At 35.4% G+C, this 25,218-nt stretch overlaps 1 protein-coding gene across 7 annotated transcripts in view; it reads left to right on the top strand.

Moving 5' to 3' along the window:
• The window catches only part of EPHA7 (EPH receptor A7), a 167,186-nt gene that overhangs the window by 99,981 nt on the left and 41,987 nt on the right, over window positions 1-25,218 (top strand). For all 7 annotated transcript variants that reach the window (XM_054195480.1, XM_054195476.1, XM_054195473.1 and 4 more), the window contains exon 6: window positions 23,385-23,509. In XM_054195480.1, coding sequence (XP_054051455.1) covers window positions 23,385-23,509 — 125 coding nt within the window. The remainder of the gene's footprint in view (window positions 1-23,384; window positions 23,510-25,218) is intronic.

Below are 25,218 nucleotides of genomic sequence, written 5' to 3' on the forward strand. Positions count from 1 at the left end.
CTTAGACTCTGGCTTGTAATATTGGAATCTCAGAGAAATCCTGAAAACTTATATTTGAAGTGTCTAAATGAAGTGAGGACATGATAATGCATTTGTATTTGCACGTGTATTGCAAAGAACTTTTTTTCACAATGTTGCGTTGTGCCCTAGATGTCATCCTGAGGTAAGGAGTAGGAGGGATCGTTTAATCCTCTCTGGGTTCCCATGCAAACAACTGTGTTCTGGTCCAGGAGCACACATACCTTCGATAAGCGTGTTAGCAGACAAAGGCAGGAAACAGGAGCGTGGCCCACTTGGCAGCCCACGTCCTGGGGGTCCTGTTCCAGCCCCTCTGTTTGCACATGGAGGCAGGCAGACCACTGAACTGCAGCATGCTCAAAAGGCTGGTTAAGCATTCCTCTTCTTCATTGTACTCCTCTTTTCCACCCGTCTACTCTACAGAGTCAAAAAAAAACATTTGCGCGGAAGTTTTGGCAGATGTAAAAATCCAAATCTTTCACCCCAGCCTCAAAGCCTGGAAGGAGAGAGGGAGACGTTGATCCACAGAGTGGTGTCAGAGCCACAGTGCTCCTTAGGAGGACTGACTGCTGGGACATTTCCAGATTTCTCTTTGTTTAAAACTATGCCGGCATTTGAAATCTAGCTAATGTGAAGAGAATTCATAAACCGATAGCGCGCAGTACTTCCCTTGTTAAGGGTTAATTATTATGCATCTTTCCTTGCACCATATGGTGGACTTTTGTCTCCTCTAAAATACCTCTCCTTTCAGCAGCTCTTCAGAGTAGCAAGTAAAGCTTACTAGCTAACGAACACTATCATTTTTACTTGTGATTTACATTGTTTTATATAATTTCACATACACTTGACTTGTCAAGTAAAACTAGGTCCAGTTAATGAAAATTATCAGGTTTTTTAATATTTCTTTTTAAAAAAAAAATCATTTTTTTTCTTTTTCTGTACTCTGTGTAGTAAGAAGAAAGGTTTTCTTTCTGTACCTAATTGCTGTGTTTACGATTAAGTATGACCATAGATGTATATACGCCTTAAATGACAAAAGTTTAAATCACTTGTTGCTGCAGGATCAATGCCAAGCATCTCCAAGTAAGACTGGTTTTATGAAACCAAAGCTGCCTTAATCATATTTAGTTTCATGATAATCCTAGCCTAGATGTGGATACAGATAGAATTGAGATAGAGCAAAGTCAATTAGGCTTATAGTTCCTTAAGCATTTCCATTCCAGCTCTTAATATTTGTCTAAAATTTTTCAGACTGATGGGATTTCTGTTTTTTGGCTTAGTAGTTTGTGGAAGAAGAAAACCGGACTTTTGTATTAAGTGAAAACCAAAAGGGTGTGTGGTTTTTTTTTTTAATGACTAACTTATATATGCATATTTATTTGAACCACACTTGCAACAAAATAGCCAAGAATAGTGAGTTGGAGTTTTGGCAAGGAAATAGTGATTTCTTATTTTTTTGTTGTTTGTTTTTTCCTAATATTCTGTTGAAATTCAATTTTAATCTGGCATAATCATAAGCCTTTGGATGGTATACATTTTCCATGCACCATTTATGGAGGTATACCTTATTGAGTGTTATGTAGCTGTTCATTAACATTCATGTGGATGAATTCTGGCAAATGCAAGGATAATGGAAAATTTTAAATATTGCACATATGCTACCATGCCCTTATTGTTTATATAATATTAAACACACTTTAGGAGCTACTGGAAACAATCATTATTGTAATAGTAAAATATTTATTCCATTGCTATTGCATTACCACGCACTACTAGTAATATCACTGTCTGGATTATCACTGACATTATTGATTATTAATGGTAGAATAAGAAAGGGAATTCTGCCAGTACATTATAAATATTCAGAGAAATGGAATATGAGTTCTCGTAGCATACTTGTGGTACACAGTTTTGGAAAGCATGCCTTTATTGGAACTACCTTCAAATTATTGTTTATCCCATTTGCTGCTCCATTTTCATAATTTTTTTTAGATATTTTTTATGCTTTTTCTGCTCGTGACCCATCTTTTCCTGGTTTATTGTTCAAAGAATCTTTACTCCAAAGTCCGTGATAAGGCCTGTTACACTGAACATTTGTGATGTCACAGATCAACTTCGTGATTTTTCTGCAGGACTGAGTCCTGCTAACCAGGATGAAAATAGAGGAAGCCTATCTTGTTTCATACAGCTATTTCTGATAAAGGAAGAGAATGGCAAGGAGTGATGTATAAAGCAAGGGAAAATAGATATAATTATGTTATTTTTCTGCTATGAATGTGCCTTATTAAATCCATGGAATCACTGGATTTTTCACCTTATTTTTGGAAGTATACTTAAAATTACCTCTCATCTGCAGGGCCATATAAAACTTTACTACTAAGCTAGCTGAAAGACAGTGTCATTATCAGGGTTTCTTTGCATACTGTTTTTTCTGTTCTTTTAGAATAGTGTTGAAAGGCTCCCATCAGACTTCAGACTGACTACATTAGTCACTGGATACACGTATAAAAATGCGTTCTCTAACCCAAAAAGCTTTTACTCTAAGTAACAATGGCATGCTTTGCCATGGACAAGGTGAAATGCTAATGTCCTGTTTAGCACTCGTTCCAGCGTTCTGTGTGGTGAAGTGGACAAATGTCCTTACTCTGAAGGACAGCTTTATGATTCTAATTTCTGAAACTTCCTGAGTAATTAGGACATGCTCATTTATTATGCCAATTTACAATGGTTCTGTCCGGGAAACAATGTGGATTCTTCAAATTTCTTTCCACCGTTTTAGATGAAAATCTTTATCTGCTGGTTCAACACACATTTCCCATGTCTTCTTTCCTAAATCTCTGCCATAGAATTTTTTTTTTTTTTTTTTATTAGGCATGACAGAGAAAATGTTACACAGCGTTTGAACTTTAGATTAGGAAAAGCAGTCAAAAGTTACTTGAGTGTGTGCAGGTTTATTTGAGGTGGATTTGATGTATGTGTTATGTGAAATTTCTGGGGCTTGGAAAAGTTTAATCCAGCACATTTTTGTGATCTAGAGTAGTTAAAATATCACTTCTCTAGAAGATTGATGAAGTACACATTTAACCAGACTTCAAGCTAAAAACATTACAGTAAAACCCAGAAAAATATATTTGTGCTTTCCAAGCAAGTCATTATGTTAGTCATTTTTGATTGTTGTGTTTTTTAGAAGAAACAGTTCTAATATTAGAAACCGTTCTAATATTAAAATAGTCAAAATAATTGCCAGGAAAATATCATCGTGACAATGAGAACTTGGCTGAAAACAGATATATTGCAAAGGATTAAGTGGTATTGCTTTTGGTGTTTGTTTGGTTTTTTTGCGGGGGGGCAGGGGATGGCTAAACCCAAATAAATAAATGATTAATAGATATTTTTGTCAATGCATTTATAACTCTGTTATTCATTCCTGTATTTTAAACAAATATTATTCATTACATATATTCTATATACATTATATATTCCAGGTTGTATTATATAGCGACAATAATATAATATATATTGGAATACATACTCATTGCTATATGATTATCTTCTATAGTGCTGATTTTTTAATCTTAGTATTAGGAATCATTTGACTTATATTAGTACAGAATTTTCCTTTCAAAGAGTACCCTAGTGTTTCAATGTATACGTGTGTAACAGATGTATGCCTTATTAACAAAACACATCAAATTACTTCTAAAGAGGTTTAAGTTATATTGCTGTATTTTTTTTTTTTACATTTTAGTTGATATTGCAATGAAGAAAAAAAAAATCTTATGTGTAACATCAGAATATGTGAACTTAAATTCTGGTGAATTAGTCAATCAAGGAAGATGTATAACAATGGGCTCAATTTTGTTTACTGTGCAGAAAACTGAAAATTTACAGATGTAATACATAAATAGAAATTAAGGTATAGTATTCCCTGCCACTCTACTGATTTGTGCCAGTTAAAAACCTAACCTTATATTCCCATGGCAAAGGTCTATACTAAAAAAAAAAAAAAAGATGAAAAAGTATCCCTGAAGTTGTCACTTTTAAAATTAAATGATAGCAGTCACTTTTTCTTCTGCCTTGGAAAGTCTCTTCTGTATCAGGTGGCCAAATCTCAAGAGCAAGATTCATTTTTGGTGAATAAAGGGAGTTGTAATGATAATAATTAAGGGAAGGTACTTCATACAGAGCTGTGATATGGAAGTGCATCTCACCCACCCACGCGCTGGTGCCTGAGATACTCCAGCTCCTCACGCTCGGTGTCCACTCGTCCTTTCTTTTACAGAATGATTCTCACAGGCAGTACCAGTAGTTGCTAAAACATGTCATAAGTTTTCTTGGCAATGAAGGACTTGTAGTGATTTTATTATCAATTGGCTTTAACCTGTAAAAGGAAATAGAAAGAATAAATGGGTGCAATTAATAAGTAACAACCGAGCGTTTAATATTCAGGATTGTGTAAGTTAAAATCATACAAGCAGTAAATGTTAGAATGACATTTCTGAGACAGGCTGCTTTGAATGACGGGAGCATTTTCTCCTTGAACTGTGGCCAAGCCCGAGATATACAGAGGAGAAATCTATTTGGAAGAGGTATACAGCCAGCTCATGATCTTGTTTTCCTGCATTTTGTTAGCATATATCACTAGATTGATGTTTACACTTGAACGGACCCAGCTTTTAGCAGGAACGTCACTGTGAATTGAGTGCCCTGAATTCTCCTCTCACCTTGTTTTAGAAAGGCATGTCACCATTTCCACAGTTAAGAATGAAGGAGTAAGGAAACAAAAAAATGAGCAAGTAAGCACTGTTAATTCCAGTCTGATGTATCTTTTTGTTAGGCTGTTATTCCATGTTTTGTTTTGCTTTGTTTTATCCCATATGGTAACTTTGCTGACCTTTGTGTCAAGCTTTGGAATTGCATAGTAGATCATATTTTGATCAAAAACCTGCTTTTCTGGACCTCCCTGGGACAATATATCTGTGTAAGTTCAGACACATATACTTTCTAGGTAAGGACTAAGGCCTAGTTTTAATCCTTTTCAGTTTAGCACCTAACCAGAAGTCTGTGTGCTAGTGATAAAAGTTTGTTTTTTTTTTTTTTTTTTTTTACATCTCCTAAATCCAACAGCAAGATGTAGGGATGCTAGATTGGAATGTGTCTTCGCTCTAAGGAATCTTGGAGACTTTGATATGCCACTTAGTGCCTAAAATCATGTGATGACGAACCTGGATTTTCTGGTCCGGAGCTAGTCACCATTAGAGAATGAGGCACCCAGACACCTTCCAGTCACTGGAGCAGATGCTGATGCTTAAGGTTCTTCAGTTCCTCAGCTCCATTTTAGATGGCAATCTATAACATCTAAGAAGGCTGTATTTCTGTTAGTACTGAAGCTTCTTTTTTCCTGTACTTCTTTTAATCAACATGCTTCAAAAGTAATATTTCACAGAACATTTTAATAACTGTTAATAAACAATACATATTTTAAATGGAATTATGACTGAGAAAATTTAGATCATTAAATGAGATAACAAGTATTAATATATTTTAAACTGGTTATGGTAGCGCTCGGTTCCTGTAAAACCTGCATTGCAAAACTCAGGCTTGCCTTCATACAGGCATATTTCCATTTTTTTTTTTTTTTGTCAGGGAAACATAATGTAGTGATTTGTTTTATTATCAGCAGCACTTGGATGGATTTTGTTTGGTTGGTTGGTTGTTTTGTAATATTTATTTTTGTTATGTTTGGGGGTGATAATTATCCCAGAAAATTCAGTTCACTATTTCTCATGAATAAAAGAACATTAAAATGAAAAACTACAGTGTTTTCCCAAGAACATCTCTATGTGTAATCAGAGATCTGTATCTAGCCCAAGAAAGAATAGTATTCTCTCAGGATACAAAGATTCATTAATTGGCAAAAATCAATGTCCTGGCAATACAAAAATCCAACAGCACTTATAAATATGCTGCCATTGCCTCAATAAAGATGTGGTAATTAGAGGGTCAACAGTTTAACACTTTTTTGTTTCTTATATGCCATTAATGCACAAGTCCTTTGTAGTATTGATTGTTTCTGGTGAGTAGAATTATTTAACTGGTGAGCAGTTAAAGCAAACCAGGTGTATTAGCTTCTATTCATGGTTGATCTTGCAATGAATCAGATAGATAGGCTAGAAAATAAATAAACCAACCAAACAAAAAAAGTGCCAGGTGATAGGTCTTGAATGAAAGCCCATAGCACAGCTTTCAATGTGAAGAAAGTTTGAGTTAAAAAGCTGTATCCTGATAGACACATAAGTGAGGTTGTTGCTTACCTCAGGGCTGTGAAAGAATGCAAGCAGTAAAATAAACTTAGAAAGTCAAAACGAGAGACGGAAACACCAAGTCAGTAAATAAAAGTATATGTCCAAGAGAGAAATAGTTTTACAGAGTACATTAAATAAACCATTGTTAAGGCTGGCAATTTCAAAATAACTAACTTGAAAAACAAAAACTGTGTTTGAATACTATAACAGTCAGGAAGAAAAAGGACAAAAATGAATTTCATTAAGATCTCCGTTTTATCCTAGTCACTTTTTTTTTTTTAACATTTATATCTGTGATTTAACACAAGACCAGATGATTCCAGTGATTAAAAGACAATTTGTGTTTCCAGCAGCATTCTGCTCTTGGGGACTCGCTCCCAAGAGGTACACACCACTTACCTTCGAGTCCCACAGGGGATACAGACTAGTAGTAGAGATCCTATCTACTGGCTAGATTTAGGTCATTGTGCCAAAACCGAGAGGGATGGAGAGTGGTACTGTGTCCTATTTATTATTTTAAAGTGAATTTAGCATTTACAATTCAAAGGATGAAAGATAATAATAAGATGTAAAAAAGAGCAATTTGGACAGTCTCCGTTCAAACTTAGTTGTCTCTTAAATGAACCACTCAACACCAGTACATCCCTGTTTTACTTACATAACTTTTCATCCTCTTCTTCAACTGCTGTGGGCAAAGATCACAGAAAAGTCTTTTGTAGTTAAGATTTTCTGTAGTAAGTAAAAGCTAGGTAAGTTTCAGTTAAGTTATAGTTAAGTAAAAGTTTTCTGTAGCAATATTAGAGAACTAGAAGTATAATTTCCTAAGATTGCTCTAACCTATATGTAAATTTGAGTCACCTTTCATACCCATACTTCAAGTGGCTTGGTATAGCCTTCCTTAACAATGCTTCTATTTTGCTATATTTAAGACGTTTGCCTTTTCCATGATCTTTGGCTCATCTATCAGTAGAGATATTTAAAGTCTTTGTCCCCATTTCATATTGCAAATTCTGTGGAATTTAGGTTTCATTAAGCTCTACCATTTTGTTATTCAAACTCCATACCTTTATGTTAAATCTTTGAGTGCATTTAAGTGCATGAAACATAACTACCATAAATGATAGTTGAGTCAATACTAGAAACACTTTGTCATTGTTTTCACTTTTCAATACAGACAAAACAAGAAAAGACAGAATGAAGACGGGAAGTCTATAGAGAAAAAAAAATCAGATGAGTCTTATCAGGCATTCATAGCAAAGAGATAATAGGATAACAGATATACGGGAGGAAGGCTGTCCTTTCTTCTTCTCTTGTCTGCATTATTTTGGAAAGAAAAAGAGAGGCTTGCCCCTCTCAACTTTCATTCAGAAAAGACTGTGGCTCTATCCAGAAAAAGTTCATGCAGACTAGTGGACGTTTCTGAACTTTAAACTTGTAAATTTGGTTCTCAAATGAAATTATTCTCTTCCAAAATCCTGATTCCTGGCAAACGGACTTTGCTGTGGAGACAAATGAATTTTGTGGGACGGAGATTTACTCTCAGTCCCACAATGGCCGGGGCAAAGGGTGCTATTTAAGCAAAAATAGCATTCCTGCAAATCTACCACTATCACGATAACCACTGGCAGTCTAGAAATCTGTGTCTGGAGCAAATGGTAACACTGTTGGTCCACCTTTCACTCTGCTGATTAATAGCCTAATTAAGAGGGTAGTGTGTTCCTTTTGTTATAACCTGAGTGTTGCAGTGCCATGTTATAAAGTGCCAGTGATTAGACTATTCTTCATTTCAGCTTAAAAATAATACCACTGTATTTTTAAAAAACATTAAGTGCTCCTGTCGCCATTTTATTTTTATTTGTATTTTCTGTCTTTGAGCTTTATTCTTTTAGGTGTACCATTAAAAATTAGTCACCTGTTAATATGCTGAAAGCTTTAGGTACTTAGATGATTCTTTGAAAAGAACTAAAGAACACCTGCAATGTCTTAAGGTAATAACCGTCAAACTGTCAGAGGTAAAAGTAAAAAGCAAAAATATTTGCCACAAAAGAAAGGAGAAGACAACCGTTGGAAGGGGAAGCAAAATATATTTATAAAGCAGGTTGTAAAAGCGGTTAATACTAAACATGTGATGTTTATGCCAATAGAATGAGTCAGATATGCTTCAAGTGAAATACTGTATTTTGAGCTGCCTAATGTCACCAGCGCCTGCAGGGACAGTTTGCTAACTCTCCATGAACACACAGGCAGCTCTTCAAAGTAATTTCCATTATGCAACAGTGGAGTTTTAAAGACATCCTCCCTTATTGATCTTGTTTTTGCATGATTCAACTTGTTCAGAACAAGATAAAGTTCCCCTGATAAACATTGATATTCTATAAGTAAGGAGAATTTCTTTAGTCTAACATTTTTATTGTCATTTTTTGTATCTATGCAGACAGCTTAACCTGCTCTGAGACTCTGATAAGTCATTAAAATGGCTTCCCCCCGCCCCCCAACAGTTAAGCCTCCTTTAAACTCTAGCCAACTGCTTGCATTCCTGACCTTCTGGAAGTACTGAGCCAGTACTCAAAACCAGTCATGGCACTTCACTTGCTGTTATACAGTCAGGGCTGGGCCGGAATTTTTCCCAGATTTTGCTTTCTTCATTTTAAAGTCAACAAGGCAGATGCAGGCATATGATTTCTCAGAAAGAAAGCACTGACTGAAAGAAAGCACTCCCTTTTCCCTTTTCCCTTTTCCCTTTTCCCTTTTCCCTTTTCCCTTTTCCCTTTTCCCTTTTCCCCTTTCCCTTTTCCCTTTTCCCCTTTCCCCTTTCCCCTTTCCCCTTTCCCCTTTCCCCTTTCCCCTTTCCCCTTTCCCCTTTCCCCTTTCCCCTTTCCCCTTTCCCCTTTCCCCTTTCCCCTTTCCCCTTTCCCCTTTCCCCTTTCCCTTTTCCCTTCCTGCTTGTGCCATATTCCCTGAGCTGTGGACTAGTATGAAAACCGAAGGAAAGGAGCAAATAGGATAATTTCACACTAATTGAATCCATCTTGTGCAAAAATGCTACAGATTTGGATTTTCTTTCCTGATTTGTTTTGGTTTTTTTTTTGGGGGGGTGGAGGATGGTTGAGACCTACCTTGTTGTTAAATATATAGACATATAAAAATATATTCTAAGTATTTTAAGATACCGTATTGATGATGTCTTTTAGTTTTTAAATTCTTTTGCCAGCAGATTACCGCAGAGTTGAAAAGGGGAGGAGAAGTACATACTTAACATTAGAGTATGTCATCTGGATCGACTGGCTGTACAGTAAAATGTAGGGTTTAAGCACAGTTTTGAGTGATCCTGTATCTTCAGCCCAAGCTCAATCACTTAAGACACATATATACGGCTGTTGTGCTGTAGGTCAGCTGGATAGCTGTTTGCATGTTACACGTCACAAACCTGCATTAATCACAATCCTAATTTATCGTGTATATCTACATACCTTTTACCGGTGTTTCATAGCATACAATCTTGTGGAAATTAATTGAAGAAACTCAAAGGTCTGTTTGTATCTATGGGCTGAGAGTGGTTTCTAGGGATCCTGGAGAAAAATTAATGATTGCAGCAGAAAGGTAGGTGGATGGTAGACTCCATCTGCCAAACTTTGCTAAATATTGCATATCAACACAAATTTTAAGCTCTGAGTAAACCAGATTCCTTAAAGGACATGCCTCGTTTACCTCTTGAAGAGTGGCAGATGCTTGCAAGGTTCCTCAGAGGGAAGTCCTGCCTCTCTTGCTGGGTGGCCAGAGCTGTACCAGATAGGATGTCTCTCTGGAGGCCTTTTAGGGCAGCCCCTTTCCTTGATTAGGTTTCTTCTTGGGAGAGTTTGTCATTAAGCATCTACTGCATAGACTCAAGAGTTTAAATTAGGGAGTCTAGTTCCCAACTATGGGTAATAAATTGACACAAATACCATAAACTAGAATCTCTGTATTTCTATCCCAGAAAACAAATATTAGACTAACCATTTAAAACTGAATAGTGATAACACAATAATAAAAAAACCCAAACCCTATAAAAGATGTAGCGCGCAAAAATAGTGCCATCAGTCAAGTGATGTAGGTTCCCTCTCAGGACATATCTGGAGCAACAAAAATCTAACTTAAAGGCCCACCTAAGGCTTGCTTACCATAAGATCAAAATGACCGTCAGGATCTCTTTCTCCACTAACTGAAAGGACCTTAAGGAGGCTACACTTGTATTTTAATATCTCAGATGCAAAATTAGATGGTATCAGTCCAGGCAGGTACTACACCCTTAGGGAAAGGGTGAAATTTGTCTTCAGATAAGCAGAACTGTATTTATTTATAAATTGTACACTACCTTAAATATTGCAACATATGCAGCCAGTATATAGTAAATGCTCTTTTAATAAAGATAAGCCTTTTGGGTGCTCCACTCCTAAAATCATTTTGCAATCATGGCCGTTTGAAGGCATCTATGCTGTTTAATCTGCATACATACTGCACATATGAAGCTCTGATTAGTTCCTGTGAGGTACAAATGTTATTATGAAAGTGCCATGAGTCTTTATATTATCTGACTTTACATGCCTATTTCATAAACCTTTAATTTAGCTTGGATTAGAGAAATTACGAGGTTAAAAAAAGAAAAACCCTTCAAGTAGAGATTTAAAATAAGACATGCCCTTATCATTGCCAGCTTTATTTTATGACTAATTCAACCACTGTTGGATAATCAGAACTTTTTTATTGTCCATGAGCATGTGTGCAGTACAGCTTTGTTTAGCTAAGTAACCTCTCTACTATTCCACCTTTTTCAGTGGGGTTTACGTAAAGAGCTACAGAAACTCATATCTAGGTAATAAGTAGGTTAAGTATTTTTATCATCGGATGATCACGAGAAGAGTTTCTAAGTGTTTTAGCATAGCTGTATTCTAAGGTAGGTTTTTTACATGCACATTTAAGAGAGAGTAATAAACATTCAATATATTTATTATCATGGGAAATTCCAGTACCAATGATTGAGGGTTTTTTTTCATTTTGTACAGTAAGCAGTGCCGAGACCATATACATTAAGAAAACAAGCTATAGATGTCCATGATTCTGATGTATATCCATCTTAATATGTGTATTATAATACATTCATAAGCGTAAATAATTACACTAGAGCTTTTTCAAATGAATAAGGCAATAGACTGATATTCAGATGATATAGTGCTATTTCTCTTTCTGTTTATGTACTGTACGACCTTGCACATTCTGGTATTTAATACACTATTGGTCTAAATGATGTCGTATTTTTTGTCTAATCTACATGTGAACCATATTGTATACTGTGCTCACTCACATAAATTAAGTTGCTCTATTGGTGATGTGCCTCGGAATCACTCAATTTAAGTCTGATGTTGGTGGTGAATACAACTTTTGTGCTCTATATACATGTAGGTAGCAATAATTTCTACTGTAGACTTGTAGCCTCTCATAGAAAAATAGTAATTGAAAAATGGTCTACACAGTCAGTGCAGGAAAGCAGTAATTTTCTTTAAAACACAGGACAGTGCTGTGATTGTGACTCAAGTTTAATTTCTTTTGTGACATTCCAGTTTTACTGTCTTTTTGCTGTATCCTTTACAACCTGGAAGGACTTGTAAGATGTGTAGACACTATTTTTCCATACTTTTACATAACATGACAGCATATGTTGCATGCAGTCTGAAAGAGAGACCAACACTGCCCTCTCCCAATACCTTCACTATGAGTGAGGAAACAGAATCAAATCTAAAGTTTATGATTTAGGTTAAATAGAAGAATAATAAACTATTCAAGGATACTTACACAATTTTGCTTATTTTTCCAATATATCGAGTAATTCTACATTAAACCAGAAACAGCTTTGTATCTCTTTTTTTAAAGTTTAACCTTTCTGACTAAATGTTGCGTGGCCTTCTGTTACTGCAAAGAGCTCCATTTTCATCTCCTTCATCCTGGATATTGATTAAAGCTCAACATCCAGGAGTCAATGCAGTCAGTACTTATTCACACCATTAAAAATTGAAAAAGAATCAGATCCAGAAGCCCTTGTTCTGATTTTGTTGTTTTGTGGTTTTGTTGTTTTTCTTGCAAAAATGTTGGTTCACACTTTAATTCTCCTTATGAATATCTTCAGCATTAAATTGATTACCTACAATTGTGAAGTTGAAGTTATGTAAATAGTCACAGCATTTAGCTAGCAGCTTCCTAAAATACCTTTAATCTCATCAAGAATTAGACTTATACTCTTGTATGTAGAAACCTGGATCCTACAAGATTTGCTTGAGAGGTAAGACAGAGCAGACTCCAAACCAGTTACCTTAAGGTACTTTAAGGATTAAGGAATACAACTCCTTAAATTCATAAGGAAAATTTAGGAGATAGGAAGAAATTCTAGATAGCATGTGAGGAAGATGGGGTCTGCCTCACCTAAAAAATATCTAAATGTTACGTGTCAGGTTTATTTGGTGTACCAGGTTATCTGTTTCTTCTAAAATCAGTGCCTTAAATTCACTATGTAGTCAGTGGAGAAAGTTTTTTCAAAGGCCTTAAAATGAAGATGTTTTCAAATTTATGGGTCTCAGTTTAAACAGGCAGGATCTCTTTCTTGATCTTTCCAATACACTTACATCTCTGTCACAGGGAGCAAAGCTATTTGGGGGAACTTAAGCACTTAATTCAGGAGAGCTGTAGTAGCCTAAAGGGTAGCTGCACCCAGGTGCCTAAGTTAGATTGTCTTGATCCCATCCAGAACTATATCTGAAATAAAAGAGTAAAAACCTATCTCTGTGAAATTGGCAAAGAATTTTTAATCTTTTTGTTAAAAAAAAAAAAAAAATCAAAAAAACCCAAACCAAAAACACAGTAACCAATTAATGATGTAGCTACGTTGCATGATCAGTTGCAGTAATTACATTTGTAATTACTTTACCCTTAGGACCTGATTCTGATCTTATTTCCATTGGTATAAAGCAAGGATAACTTAGATAAAATCAACGCAGCTAAGCTAAAATATAATTGATGAGAGGTCAGAATTGAGCCCTAAATGGTATGCTAAAAGTGGAACTAATCAGAAAGCTAAATGGGTTTATAATTTGTGCAATTGACATTTTCGTAATCTAAATCTCCAAGAAGTTAACCTTTGGATATAGAACTTGGGTTTCCTTCAGAGCCTCCTAGGATTCAGGGAAGTGAAGCCACAAGAAAGTCTGTAAAAAGATGATGATTTTGCACAGCTTCTAAAACCACGTAATAAATTCTTTCATTAAATGACTGATGTCTTTCCAGTTTAATATGTTTTTGAATCAGACAGGTCTTTGTGCAAAGTTTTCTTGTGAGCAAAAGCTGGAGAAGTGTTGAACCGTAGCATGTTCTCAAATAACAAAAAAAAAATCCCCTCCAAATCAAAAGCTATTTTAAGTAATATGTAGATTTAAGAACCAATGTCTACTCAAAGTCAAGACTATTTAAGGTCTTTTGGAAGTTATGTTTAGAGTTTACTGTTTATGTAATAGATGGTATGGATACTTTTTTTTTTTTAAATTATGCCAATTTATTGAATATGGTTGCATAATTCCTAGAAATGTGTTATTCCTGTTACAAGTTTTAATATTATTAGTTGCAAAAAAGAGAAAATATACACAAACTGAAAATATTTTCATACAAATTCTGTGTATTTTACTATTAAGTAAATATGTGCATTATTTCTTAAGTAATTATTGCTGTTTAAGAGGCAGGTGTTAATTTATGTTGTATATTCAAATCAATCAACTAGCTTAACTTTACAAAATATGTTCCCTCTAAGGTGATGGGTTTTCCTTCTGCTTTCGCATGACTACTTTTTTTTTAACAGCTCGTGCATACTCCCAGAATTACTTCATTTGAGACAATCGGCATTGTATCAAATGGATCTTTTCTCAGTTGTCAGAATGTATGTGAATTTTTATACTTCAAGGGAGATTCTGAATATTGTATTTATGTCAGTGGCAGTTCTCCACAGCGGTGACCTCACTCTGGTCGGTGCAACTGCTTCCTCCGCAAGCTCTGACCGAGGGAGTCGGAGGCTGACTGCTGTGCCTGACCTCCCTCTCATGGACATGACTTTCACTCCTGTGCATAGCCACTAACTTCAGGCTTGTTACTTCTCATGTTTATCACCGTAGAAGAGATTCCCAGATGGATATTTATCTATCTATCTCCTTAAATCCTAGAGATTTAATGGTCTTTGGGAGAAGTAGTACAGGGTCATAATATGAAAAAAACCCACCCAATACACAAGCTGTTTTTACGAGGAATTCTTCTTGTGTTTGCTGGGAATACCACCCATGCTGCTTTCAGAAATATGCCCATCATTAGAAGTGCCATTATAATACATTTCACAGGAATTTGGAAGGCTGGAACAGAAGTTGTACACATTTTAGGAATGTTAGTAGAGTAATATTTTTTCCCCACTGAACAATTATGTCTTTGAAAGCATCAGTTTGATCAAACCTCTGGCACAGTTATAATTATTGTTTTGTGCTGACATCTTTATAGAATATTTATATGCTTTTCTGTTAATATTTGATCAACTGTTTTTATTTTTTTTGGCATGGCACTTTGTTTCCAGATTTTTGTTGGCTATGTCTGAAACAAAATTCTTTGTTATGGGGCTGGAATCAATTCAATTGTCTCTTGGACATCCTACACTAAATAAACATAATCGTACTGGTTCCTAGGCCTCCAAAGCCACAGTTATAATCACCTCATACTGTCCAGCAAAAGCAACTTTTACTTTTAAAGAAGTCTAACTAGGGTGGCAATATTAGCTATACAGTAGCAATGAGAATATATTACGGGGTTTTTGGTTGGTTTGCTGTTTTTTGGGGTTTTTTTCCCCCATGAGTAGCATCCTTGAAGCTGACATCTTTTTGTGACTGAATAGATGACAGCATGAAATTCAATTACAGCAAACAGTCTCAGTCATTACACCTGTCTGCTTCCAGAGGAAAGTATTTGTAAATTGTGCTTTATCCTTCCGTTCCCTAAAACCTGTGTCTGTAATTGACACTTGCCAGCAGAGATGACTGGAGACAGAAGGAGAACATAATGTGTCTGAGTAGCCCACCAGGGAAAAGAGTATCCTCATCTTTGGGAGTTTTGTGGTGTTTTGTTTGCTTTAATGAAGAATAATACCTGTGTGCCAAGGATTTACTGCAAGGCTGGTGGCAGATGTTTCTGAAAAAAAAAAAAAAAAAAAAAAGTTATGAAAGATGAATCACAAAAGAAGGCAGGACAAAAGAAAAATCTAATTAACATAGAAATATTTCTCCTGCAAAGGAAAACAAATGCTTCAAGAGAACAAAAGCCCCTCTCTGTTATTTGTAAGGCTGGTTTGTTACTCTAACACATTTGTAAGAATCAGGTTTGTGCCTGACATGTCAAAACTTATTCACAAAGCAAGAGTTGTGGATACCTTGGGAGTCGATGTTGTCACTTGTTACGCAACTCAGCATCCGTTCAGCACTGATTGATGCCCAAGCCGCCAGTTTTGGAAGAAATGGGATACAGACATGACAATAATATTTGTACCAAATGTCAGGCAGGAGAAACAGGGGAGTTCATAGAATGGGTCTAGACATAGACTCTGACCAGAAAAAACATGATAGACAAACTGTCAGCCCTAATCTTTCTAAACTGTTTCATTTCTTTCTGTTAAGTTTTTTCTTTCTTTTTATTGGTTTCCCTCCCCAGAATTTTGCCAGAGTAGACAGCATATAAAACTGATCCAGCTGGGGAGTTTTGAGCTTGATGAAGGAATTACCAAACCATTAACTATTTTAAATGCATCAGATATATAAAAGATATGGACAAGTAGTAAATCACTACATATTTTGTAAGAACGTTATGTGAGCATAAGCTTTCTTAGAACTTCGCTTGTAATATTAGGGGAGATCAGAATGCATTTATTGTTTTTCCTCATTTTTTCACTTACGTTTATTAATTGATTTGCAAAAATATTCGGGTAACCACTGCTTCTGTTCCTCTCTGTAGATCAGCAGGTAATTTGAGAGTTTCTCAACCACAAAAGCAACGGCAAAAAATGTAATGGAGTAATGCAGCCAAGTATTACTTGACTCCATTGCCTGTTACCATGTACTCAGGACATCCCCAATTGGCACAGAGAGTTGTGTGTGCCTCTGCTCATGGCTTACAGAGCATTGTAAGCACACTGTGTTATATTTATGAGCCGGAAAGTAAAGTGTGTCAGAGAGGAAGTTAAAATGGCTTCTCTGTAGGATATTGTTAGTGTAAAATATCTGATTTATTTGGGTCTCTTTTTGAATGCTGCAGCTTGTAAACACAGTGGGGAATTTCTCTGACATTGATCCAAAGCAATGGGTACTAATGGCATAATACAGTGGTACTCAATAACCTTTTATCATGGGCTGCTTTGTCATGTGGAGACTTAACGGAGGGGAAAGAAATACACTGTAACAAAAAAGAAAATCTTACGAATTTCCATCTATCCACTTAATAATGTTCAGTTTAAGAACTATCGTATTCTTTTCTGTTGTCTTTTTGCATGAACTATTCATACAAAATAACATGCAAATTATGATACATATTAGTGTAAATATTAGTGTATTTAAACCTCTTTTCCCAAGCCTTCAAAGGACAAACTGTGGCAGATCTCTATCACGGCTTGAGTGGACTGCCGTGTTATGGTGATCTGAAAATTTTAATAATTTTGGTATTATAATAAATATAATAAACAATTTATATGGACATAATATTTTTTTAAATATATAAGATTTTTATCTTTAATTATTTATTTGCTTTTAACACAAAGCCTTTGTATCTTTATAGGAAACAGAATAAACAAATAAGGGAAATATCCACACGATAAAGTCTTAAAATCTGCTCAGTCCCTGCAAACCCCTGTCAAGGTTTTGTTTCAAGTGGCATCTGTGTACATCAGAAAGCTCCTTAGAAGGGAGCGAGGGCATGTGTCCTGAGGCATACTGCTTCAGACCAGCATAAAAACCAGTCTGGTGCCACATGCTGACCCCAAGCCCCTGACAGTGGCAGCTGCAATTCCTCAAGGTGTATAATCTATTTGCCTACCGTTCTGATTTAGTGATTTCGTCAATTCTGATGCCCAAGTTTCCCTTCAGAGCAAACCAGAGCACGGTGGGACACCAAGTTATGACTTCATTTACATGCTTTCTTTTGGGAGCAAATTAGTACGCAAGTCGGTGCAGAAGGGAGTCATTTGGGTAATGTCAGTGCAGGACTGTTAATAGAGTATAGGGAGTTTCGTATTCTCATCCCGAACAACCATTTAAGAGCTAAGACCAGTATAATTTTCTGCTACTATTTTCCTATATACATACATGGGTTCATTTTGCATTTGTTGTTGGTAAGACGCCAGATTCCAGTCTCACTTAAAATAGACGTAGAGTCAAAGCAACTCTGTTATCTAAAGATTTCTGCCAAGAAAGGAGACAGAGAAGACATTTAAAAAAGAAATAATAGAATAGGTCATAACCATTGGGATGCCGATATCTCTGTTTTTCCACGGTTTGCGCCTGCTAGCAATGTCCCCTTCAGGGTGAATACCCAAAACACCCCCCAACTGCTGTCGAACACTGTTGCAGAAAAATGGTGTTAATGCTTCATGTAATGTAAAACTTACGTTGGGCCTTAACATACAGTTTTACAGGGCTGTGAAAACTGATCTCTTTGTTGCTGTATGAAAAGCTGGTGGTTTGGAGTGATTGCTGCATATCTTCACGATATGAAAAAGAGAGGCCAAAAGCCAAGAGTTTATGTCCTTCGGGAAGTGCTGTAAGGGTCCTGTGCTATGAAAATGAAAGTGTTACTGTTGATGTGCACTGATTGTGCACATTATTACTATTATAACATAAAGAAATATAAAAAAGATGATTAAGGAAGGCTGATAGCCCGTTCATTCATTTGTCTTTGTGTAACAAATGATGGAACTGGAGCTGCAAACATAGATTTGGTAGCATTTATTAATATGGGGCTTGGTCTTGCGCTGGGAGCATTTACTCATGTTTGATGTGAAACTTTCTGCATGAAGTGGGACTGCAGGATTGAAACCCTTATTTCTGAGACTTTTTAATAGTTTCTTTTATACACATGAAGTACTAAACACCTGGAATGCTGCTTCTAGAGAGACTTTTTTAAAAGTATCAAATTAAAAGTCTCCATGACTGATGCTGTTGATGGAATTGAGACACATTCAAGCTGCAGGACTTTAAGAAATCTCAGACAAATACCTAGGTACGTTTCTTTTGCTGAGTTATCTTTTTTTCAATAAAAAGGTGTTACAGTTGATTTTGTGCTAGCAATGAGTGCATTATGCCTAGTTCCTCTTATATGTGAAAATCCAGCTTCACATGTTTTCGTTTTTCATTTTTTATTGTTTTGTTTTAGTATTTTGTGCTTTTTTTCCAAGGTTTTTTTTTTTTCTGATACGAAGTGCAAAAGATTTAATTTTGCATCTGCTTTTGTCCTTTGGAAAACACACTGTGGATCAAGGGAAATATTAGGCATGAGAACCAGGGAAAAGCTAAGGACAGAGATTAAAGGCATGAGCAATATTACGTTATAACATTTTCAGAGGACTCTGGACTAAAAGCAATGCCTTGCAAAATAATCACCACAGTTTTCTGTACCTAAATATTTGCACATATTAATAATATACCATATGCTTGGCTTAGCAGTATGGGTGTAACACATCAGTCTACCAGATGCAATATTCTCTCTGGACCAGAATATTTCCTTGGAATATCCTGCTCTTTTTGACACCTCAGTTTTAACTTTTTCTATAGCTTGATCTGAAAATGATGACCAGCTTGAAATCTATATAACTTGAAGGCTTTATCAGTAAAGCCCAGCACAGTTATATTTCTCTGTTGCTGTGATGTTGAAACCTGGTGAAAAATCAATTTTTCCTTTTGCTGAATGGTATATTTGAAGCATTTAAAAAAGGTGAATGAGTGTGCTGAGGGCCTGTCATTCTCGAAGTACTTTCTTATGCAGCATGTGTAGGTACACCCGCCTGTTAGCCCTGAGAGGCTGTGTGTGTTTGATGCATTGGATGTTGTGTCAGCAGGAAGGAGAAAAAGAAGAGATGAGGTATATCAGAAAGAAAGTTGATAGCAAATGGTGTTTTGAACAGCCTGTATCCCCCAGTGTAATCTATTATGGAAATAATGATTCTGACAAGTGACGCTTCTTTGTAACCTGAAGTGATACAGTAGGGATTATGCATGCTCAAGTCATTCAGGACTGGGTACTTAGTTGTCTAGAAATGCTGTAAGAAGTGTCTTCATCACGAGCAACTTTGTTACAGATGCAGTGACAAGAACTAGGTTACTGAAAGAAAAAAATACCTGGAACAGTGGCCTCTTATTATTATTGTGATATTGGTGTTATTATTATTATTATGGTTTAGCTAGCAATGGGAACAAAAATTATATTTTTAGTTCTGTTTTTATAGAGTTATCTTTTTGTGTATAATTTAATACCATATTTTATCTTGTATTTGTGGATGAGTTGTATGCTTTAACTAATTTTCAAGCTTGATCAGACATAGTTGTTTCAAAACCATAAATAGGTTGTCAATTAATTAACTCGTATAGGCAATGAGAAGCGGGCTAAAGGTTTAAATGGAGGTGTCAGGAAGCCAGATGAAATAAAACACGAATGCAAAGCAGTCTGTAAGAAAGTCACAGCGAGAATACGGAATAAACGATTATACTAGAATAAAGAACAAAATGCTTCTGACCTGTACGCTCTCATTAAGCACAGATCAAGAAATGCAACCCAAAAGGCAGGATAAAGATAGCATATACATCTAGCCTCTCACGTCAATAGATTGTCTTATGTGTTTGCTCTAGTTTGCAGAGATTTCCTTGCAGTAACAACAGGCTGGTGTACCTTGCCAGAGGAGGATGCTCTGGCTTTAACCAATTTGATGATTCCCTTCTTATGGGGACACAAAATAAGCTTACATTACTGCATTTTAGGAATATCATGTGGTATGGTAATTGTATACATCTTTAAGATCTTCAGAGCTACCAACGTATACAGACTGCAGGGCTGAACTTTCTCTTCTTCCTCATGTGGTTCTTCTACCAATGAAAAGTTGCACAACATTTTTAGTTGGGGGGGGGGAGGGGAAGACAAAACAGACAAAAAAAAAACCCCAAACCAGCTTTTAATCTGACCCCTCTTGAATAAAAAAAATATTAATTGACAGGAAATGTATTTAAGACTGCATTTGTTTAGGATTTTTGAATACTGTCTTGCAATGTTGATAAATCACTGAGATTTTGTGTTGAAAGGAAATTCCTTAAGAATGCAATATGCCTGTTTGTGGTGTACTTTGTACAGATATTAAGTAGGAATCTCACACAGTGTATTTCATTTACGTGCTTAAAATCTTCCCCTTTCTCTGTTCCACCTTCCCTGCATGCTGTTCCTTCCCCACATACGCAGAGTTAACTAACACAGAGGAAGCGAGTTCATTGTGCTTCACTGCTTAAAAAAAAGAATGCTATGACCAACGGAATGAAAAAATTTGATAAGCTAAAACAAAAGGCAGCAAATGTTGAGAAAAAACTCCACTGACCTAGGTAATATAAAACTGTTTCAAGATAAGTCTGAACATTAACAATTTTGGACATCTAAAAACGTAAAATTAGCAATTTGAAAACATTTTTCTGGATGAGATAGAACATTATACATGAAACATAATGAGCTCTCTGAAATTCAGCCAGGATGCTGTGGTACTCATTTAGACAAAGAAGACAACTAGTTAATCACGGCAAAGAAAACTAGACAGAGTAAATTAGTTTGCTGCATTCCAGACTCATAGCTACGAAAAAGAATATATTTCACTAATTAGAGAGTGAAAATAGTCTAAGCTTTTAGAAAGAGAATGCAAGAAGAGCAAAAGAGAGAGATCCTGGCTTTGGAATGGTGTATCAACCCATGGGGTTTTCATGATATAATTTTATTATTTTTATCAGTTAGGCAGCCTACATTAAGGGGTCTTCAACTTTGATTGTATTGATTATATACAGCGTAATGGTTCATAATGAAAATTATCATGCATGGTTTCAATTCTTAATTTTCATGGACTCTTGGAGCCTCTAATGAAATGTAAATAAATTTAATTTAAGAACCTACATGAATATACATGTTATAATAAAAAAGGCTAGAAACTTCAGAATTCAAATAAGAAGTTAACAATCACATTTTACGGTTTTAGAGGATTATTGTCTTGATTGTGTTCTACATATTTTTTTATCATTATATTTTTATCCTTAATGTTAAAGGAGTGTGCATTCTAGGTGTTTTATTTCTATGCTCTTTAAATTAAATAGAGGAAAGTGCATGTGCTAAAGAATATTAGAATAGTAATTATTCTAATTAGACTTCAAGGTGAATGGTAACAGAGAAAGTGAAAAATAACAGAGAAAGTTCACCTGCTTTTTGCATGGGATAGGAATCCCATAAATAAATATATCCTATATATAATAATCCCATATAAAAATATCCCATATTTAAATAACAGAGAAACTTCACCTGCTTTTAGCATGGGATAGGAATCCCATTATCTGAAGACTGTACATCATTTTACATAGTGAAAGCTTTATATACAGTTCTGAAATAAGGTTGTTCTTTTTTTTAACCTAGAAAAAAATTAAAATTTTCCAAATTTTTGTTCAAACATTCAAGTATAGAATCAGTACTAGATTATATACTTGAAAAAGATATAAATAAATTTATCTCTAATTTTCATTTCCTCTCCTGTGTCCGAATCTGCTCTCTGAGTATGATCAAATTCCTGCTTTTAACTGCAGGGGCCTGCGGATCAGGTCCTCTCTTTATCTATCTTTTGCATGAACAGTGTTACACCCTGGATTTATTTCTATTGAATTGAAAGTGAACAAGGCAAAGTTTGCATGGTTTCAATGCATTAGTTGTTTTTTGAAGAGCTATAGTTTTACAGGACTTCTGTGCTCCAGTAGGCATATAGGCATTTATGTATGTTTGAAGAAAAGTGTTGATGTTGGGCCTCCTTTGGAACTTCACATCAGCAGAAAATCTGCTGTCTTTCTTTTTTATTAAACATGAGCTAAACTGATAAAGTAAGTTACTTTTGAAGTCTCTGACATTTTATTACATAGTCTTTTAAACAAGAGTCAATGGCTCTATAATGCTGGTACATTGTTGTTTGTTTGTTTGTTTTTAATTTCAAAAGGTTCTTGTTTGTGGGTGATGTTTATTAGGAAATTCTGTGTGTATATGTGCATGAATGCAAGTGTGCATGTATGTATATCTCTGTAAAGTAAGGTAGAGGAAGACAGTGTCTCATTTATTTCATAAGATCTATGTCTTAAATTGTCTCACACTTTCAAAAAATGCCAAGACCAAATATGGAAACTTCAGCTCTAAAGAGAGAATGTCCTGGAAAGGTTTGAACTAGTGAAAAAGAGGGGGTTTAGTCTCTTAACAAACTTGTTTTCATCACCCAGTTGTGTAATAATCAGTGTGACAGATTATTTTTTAAACAGAATTGGAATCAGTTACATGAAATCAGCATAAAACGTGATTTTGTTTCTAAAACATTATTTTTCTTGTTATGCGCATTTCAGAAGCATATGCAATAAATATTTAGACTCTTAATTTACTACACATCAATCTAAAAATCTACTTTCCTATCTTAATCAGAATTAATTTGCTTAGTTGTTATTCCTATCCCATCAATCTCAGTTTTGCACCAAGTTAACAATGCCAGTTTTTGCTGTTTGCACTTTAATTTGATTTCTATTCTAAGTTTATGAACAGTAATAGGGTCCTGCTTGAATATTCATTAGCTTTGAATTGTGAGCTATGAAAAGGTGCTTTCTTTTACCTTAATGAAAGTGGCTCAGCATGGGGCAGATCAGTAATGACATTTGATTTTAGCATCCAACAAATTTGCTTTTTATTTATTGACACTTCTTGTCCAAACAGCTCCCTCGCAAGTTAGTGGAGTAATGAAAGAGAGAGTGCTGCAGAGGAGCGTGGAGCTTTCCTGGCAGGAACCAGAACATCCCAATGGAGTCATTACTGAATATGAAATCAAGTATTATGAGAAAGTAAGTGCTAAGATTATCTGTAATGTACAACGATGTGCTGTGTGCTTCGTGTTGCCTTGCTGTGTTGTGGAACAATGTTAAAGCCATCAGCTATCAACTATCCTGTCTCTTCAAAGTCACAGTGATTTTGCTCGTTTTTAATAACTAGCGAATCCCTGCAATTATTATTGTTGTCATATATCTCATATGTTGTATTTTGGCATCCTAAAAATGAAACACGCACTTGAAATCTGCTTTTTTTTCCACTTTTTTTGTTTAATTATTAAGTTGGACTTAGATATTTTACCATGATAGTTGTGATTTTTCTGTCTTTTCTACGTTGTGTTTAAAGCTTCTTTCATTTACTTCTGTGTCACTGTAATCCAGTCTTGAGATGATATATCAAATACAACTCTTGACTGCATTTGGTATTTCCTTATGAGCTGGGCAGCTTCGACCTGATGTTTGAAAACTTCCAAAGCACTTCCTACAGTTTCAGCTGATAAATAGTCCTTATTTGTCCTTTTAAGAAGTCCCAGCATTGGGAAATTTATTTTCCAATTGTTCTCTCAACACAATAATGAATCGAGGGCTGCTTTTCAATAGTACATGAAGTGATCTCTGTTTCTGGTAGAGTGAAATTGCAATCTTATTGATGTCAGTCAGAGTTTTCCCATTCATTTCAGCGTGTCTAGGGCTTCATTCAGGATAACTTTGAAGTACTCGGGAATAAAAAAATTCTGACAAGCATATAAGTAGGGCCACATGCAACCGTAAGCTGGATGAAAGCAGAGTGAAGGCAGGTTGTGTAGCTACGTGTTTGTCATGGGACCCGGACTAAGTGTGGCTCCTCCACATTGCCTGGGAAATTTTCTGTAGCACATAACATATTCCTAATTTTTAAAAAAAACATTCTGGGAGAAAAAAGAAAGAATTAAAATGCAAAGAAATGAATAAAGGAGCTCCTTTGTGATCATTTGTGAAGACATTTCATCTCTTCAAACAAGGTAATAGTACCTCTATATCAAAAAGAGCACGTCAGCTTACTAGGTAACGTAGAATTAGGTAAATTCAAACCAGATTGGATCTAATATCAAGTGTCACATCTAATTCTCAGTATTGAATTACACAAATATAATTATCAAAAGATCTTCATATGATTTGGGAAGGGAATAAAATGTTTATTTGTCAATAAATTGTCCCAGTTTAAGTTGTTCACTTCAATGACTCTTATAACAAAATTTACCAGATATGTACAGATAGCTAAACAATTTTTTTAAAGAATTTTACTAATTTTAGCAGGACATTTTTCTTCCTCAAGCATTTATTTATGCACACACACACACAAATAAAGTCCATGCATTTAAAAAAATAAAAAATTATATATTTACCAAGAGCAAAACAATTCTCCACACAATATCAACCTCAAAACCCAAATTTCAAACAAAAAAAAATGTTTCTTTTTATATGCAAAATAGTTCTTAATCTGTTAAAATGAAATACATAATTTAAATAGGTACCGGAAGATGACAGAAAAATGCACAAGATAGACTTTTCATAAAATTATAACTTTTAGAACGTAGCTTTTAATATTTTCCCTATACATTCTTATTACTTGAAATAATCAGCAGAATTTCATTGCCAGTTTCCGATGTTTGCAAAGACAAGAACAGATGTTAAACTTCTTTTGTAATGGAAGGAAACCTACCGGTATTATACTTATTACTGTG

The sequence above is a fragment of the Rissa tridactyla genome, chromosome 3 (genome assembly GCF_028500815.1).
Source record: "Rissa tridactyla isolate bRisTri1 chromosome 3, bRisTri1.patW.cur.20221130, whole genome shotgun sequence".
Taxonomy (NCBI): Eukaryota; Metazoa; Chordata; class Aves; order Charadriiformes; family Laridae; genus Rissa; species Rissa tridactyla.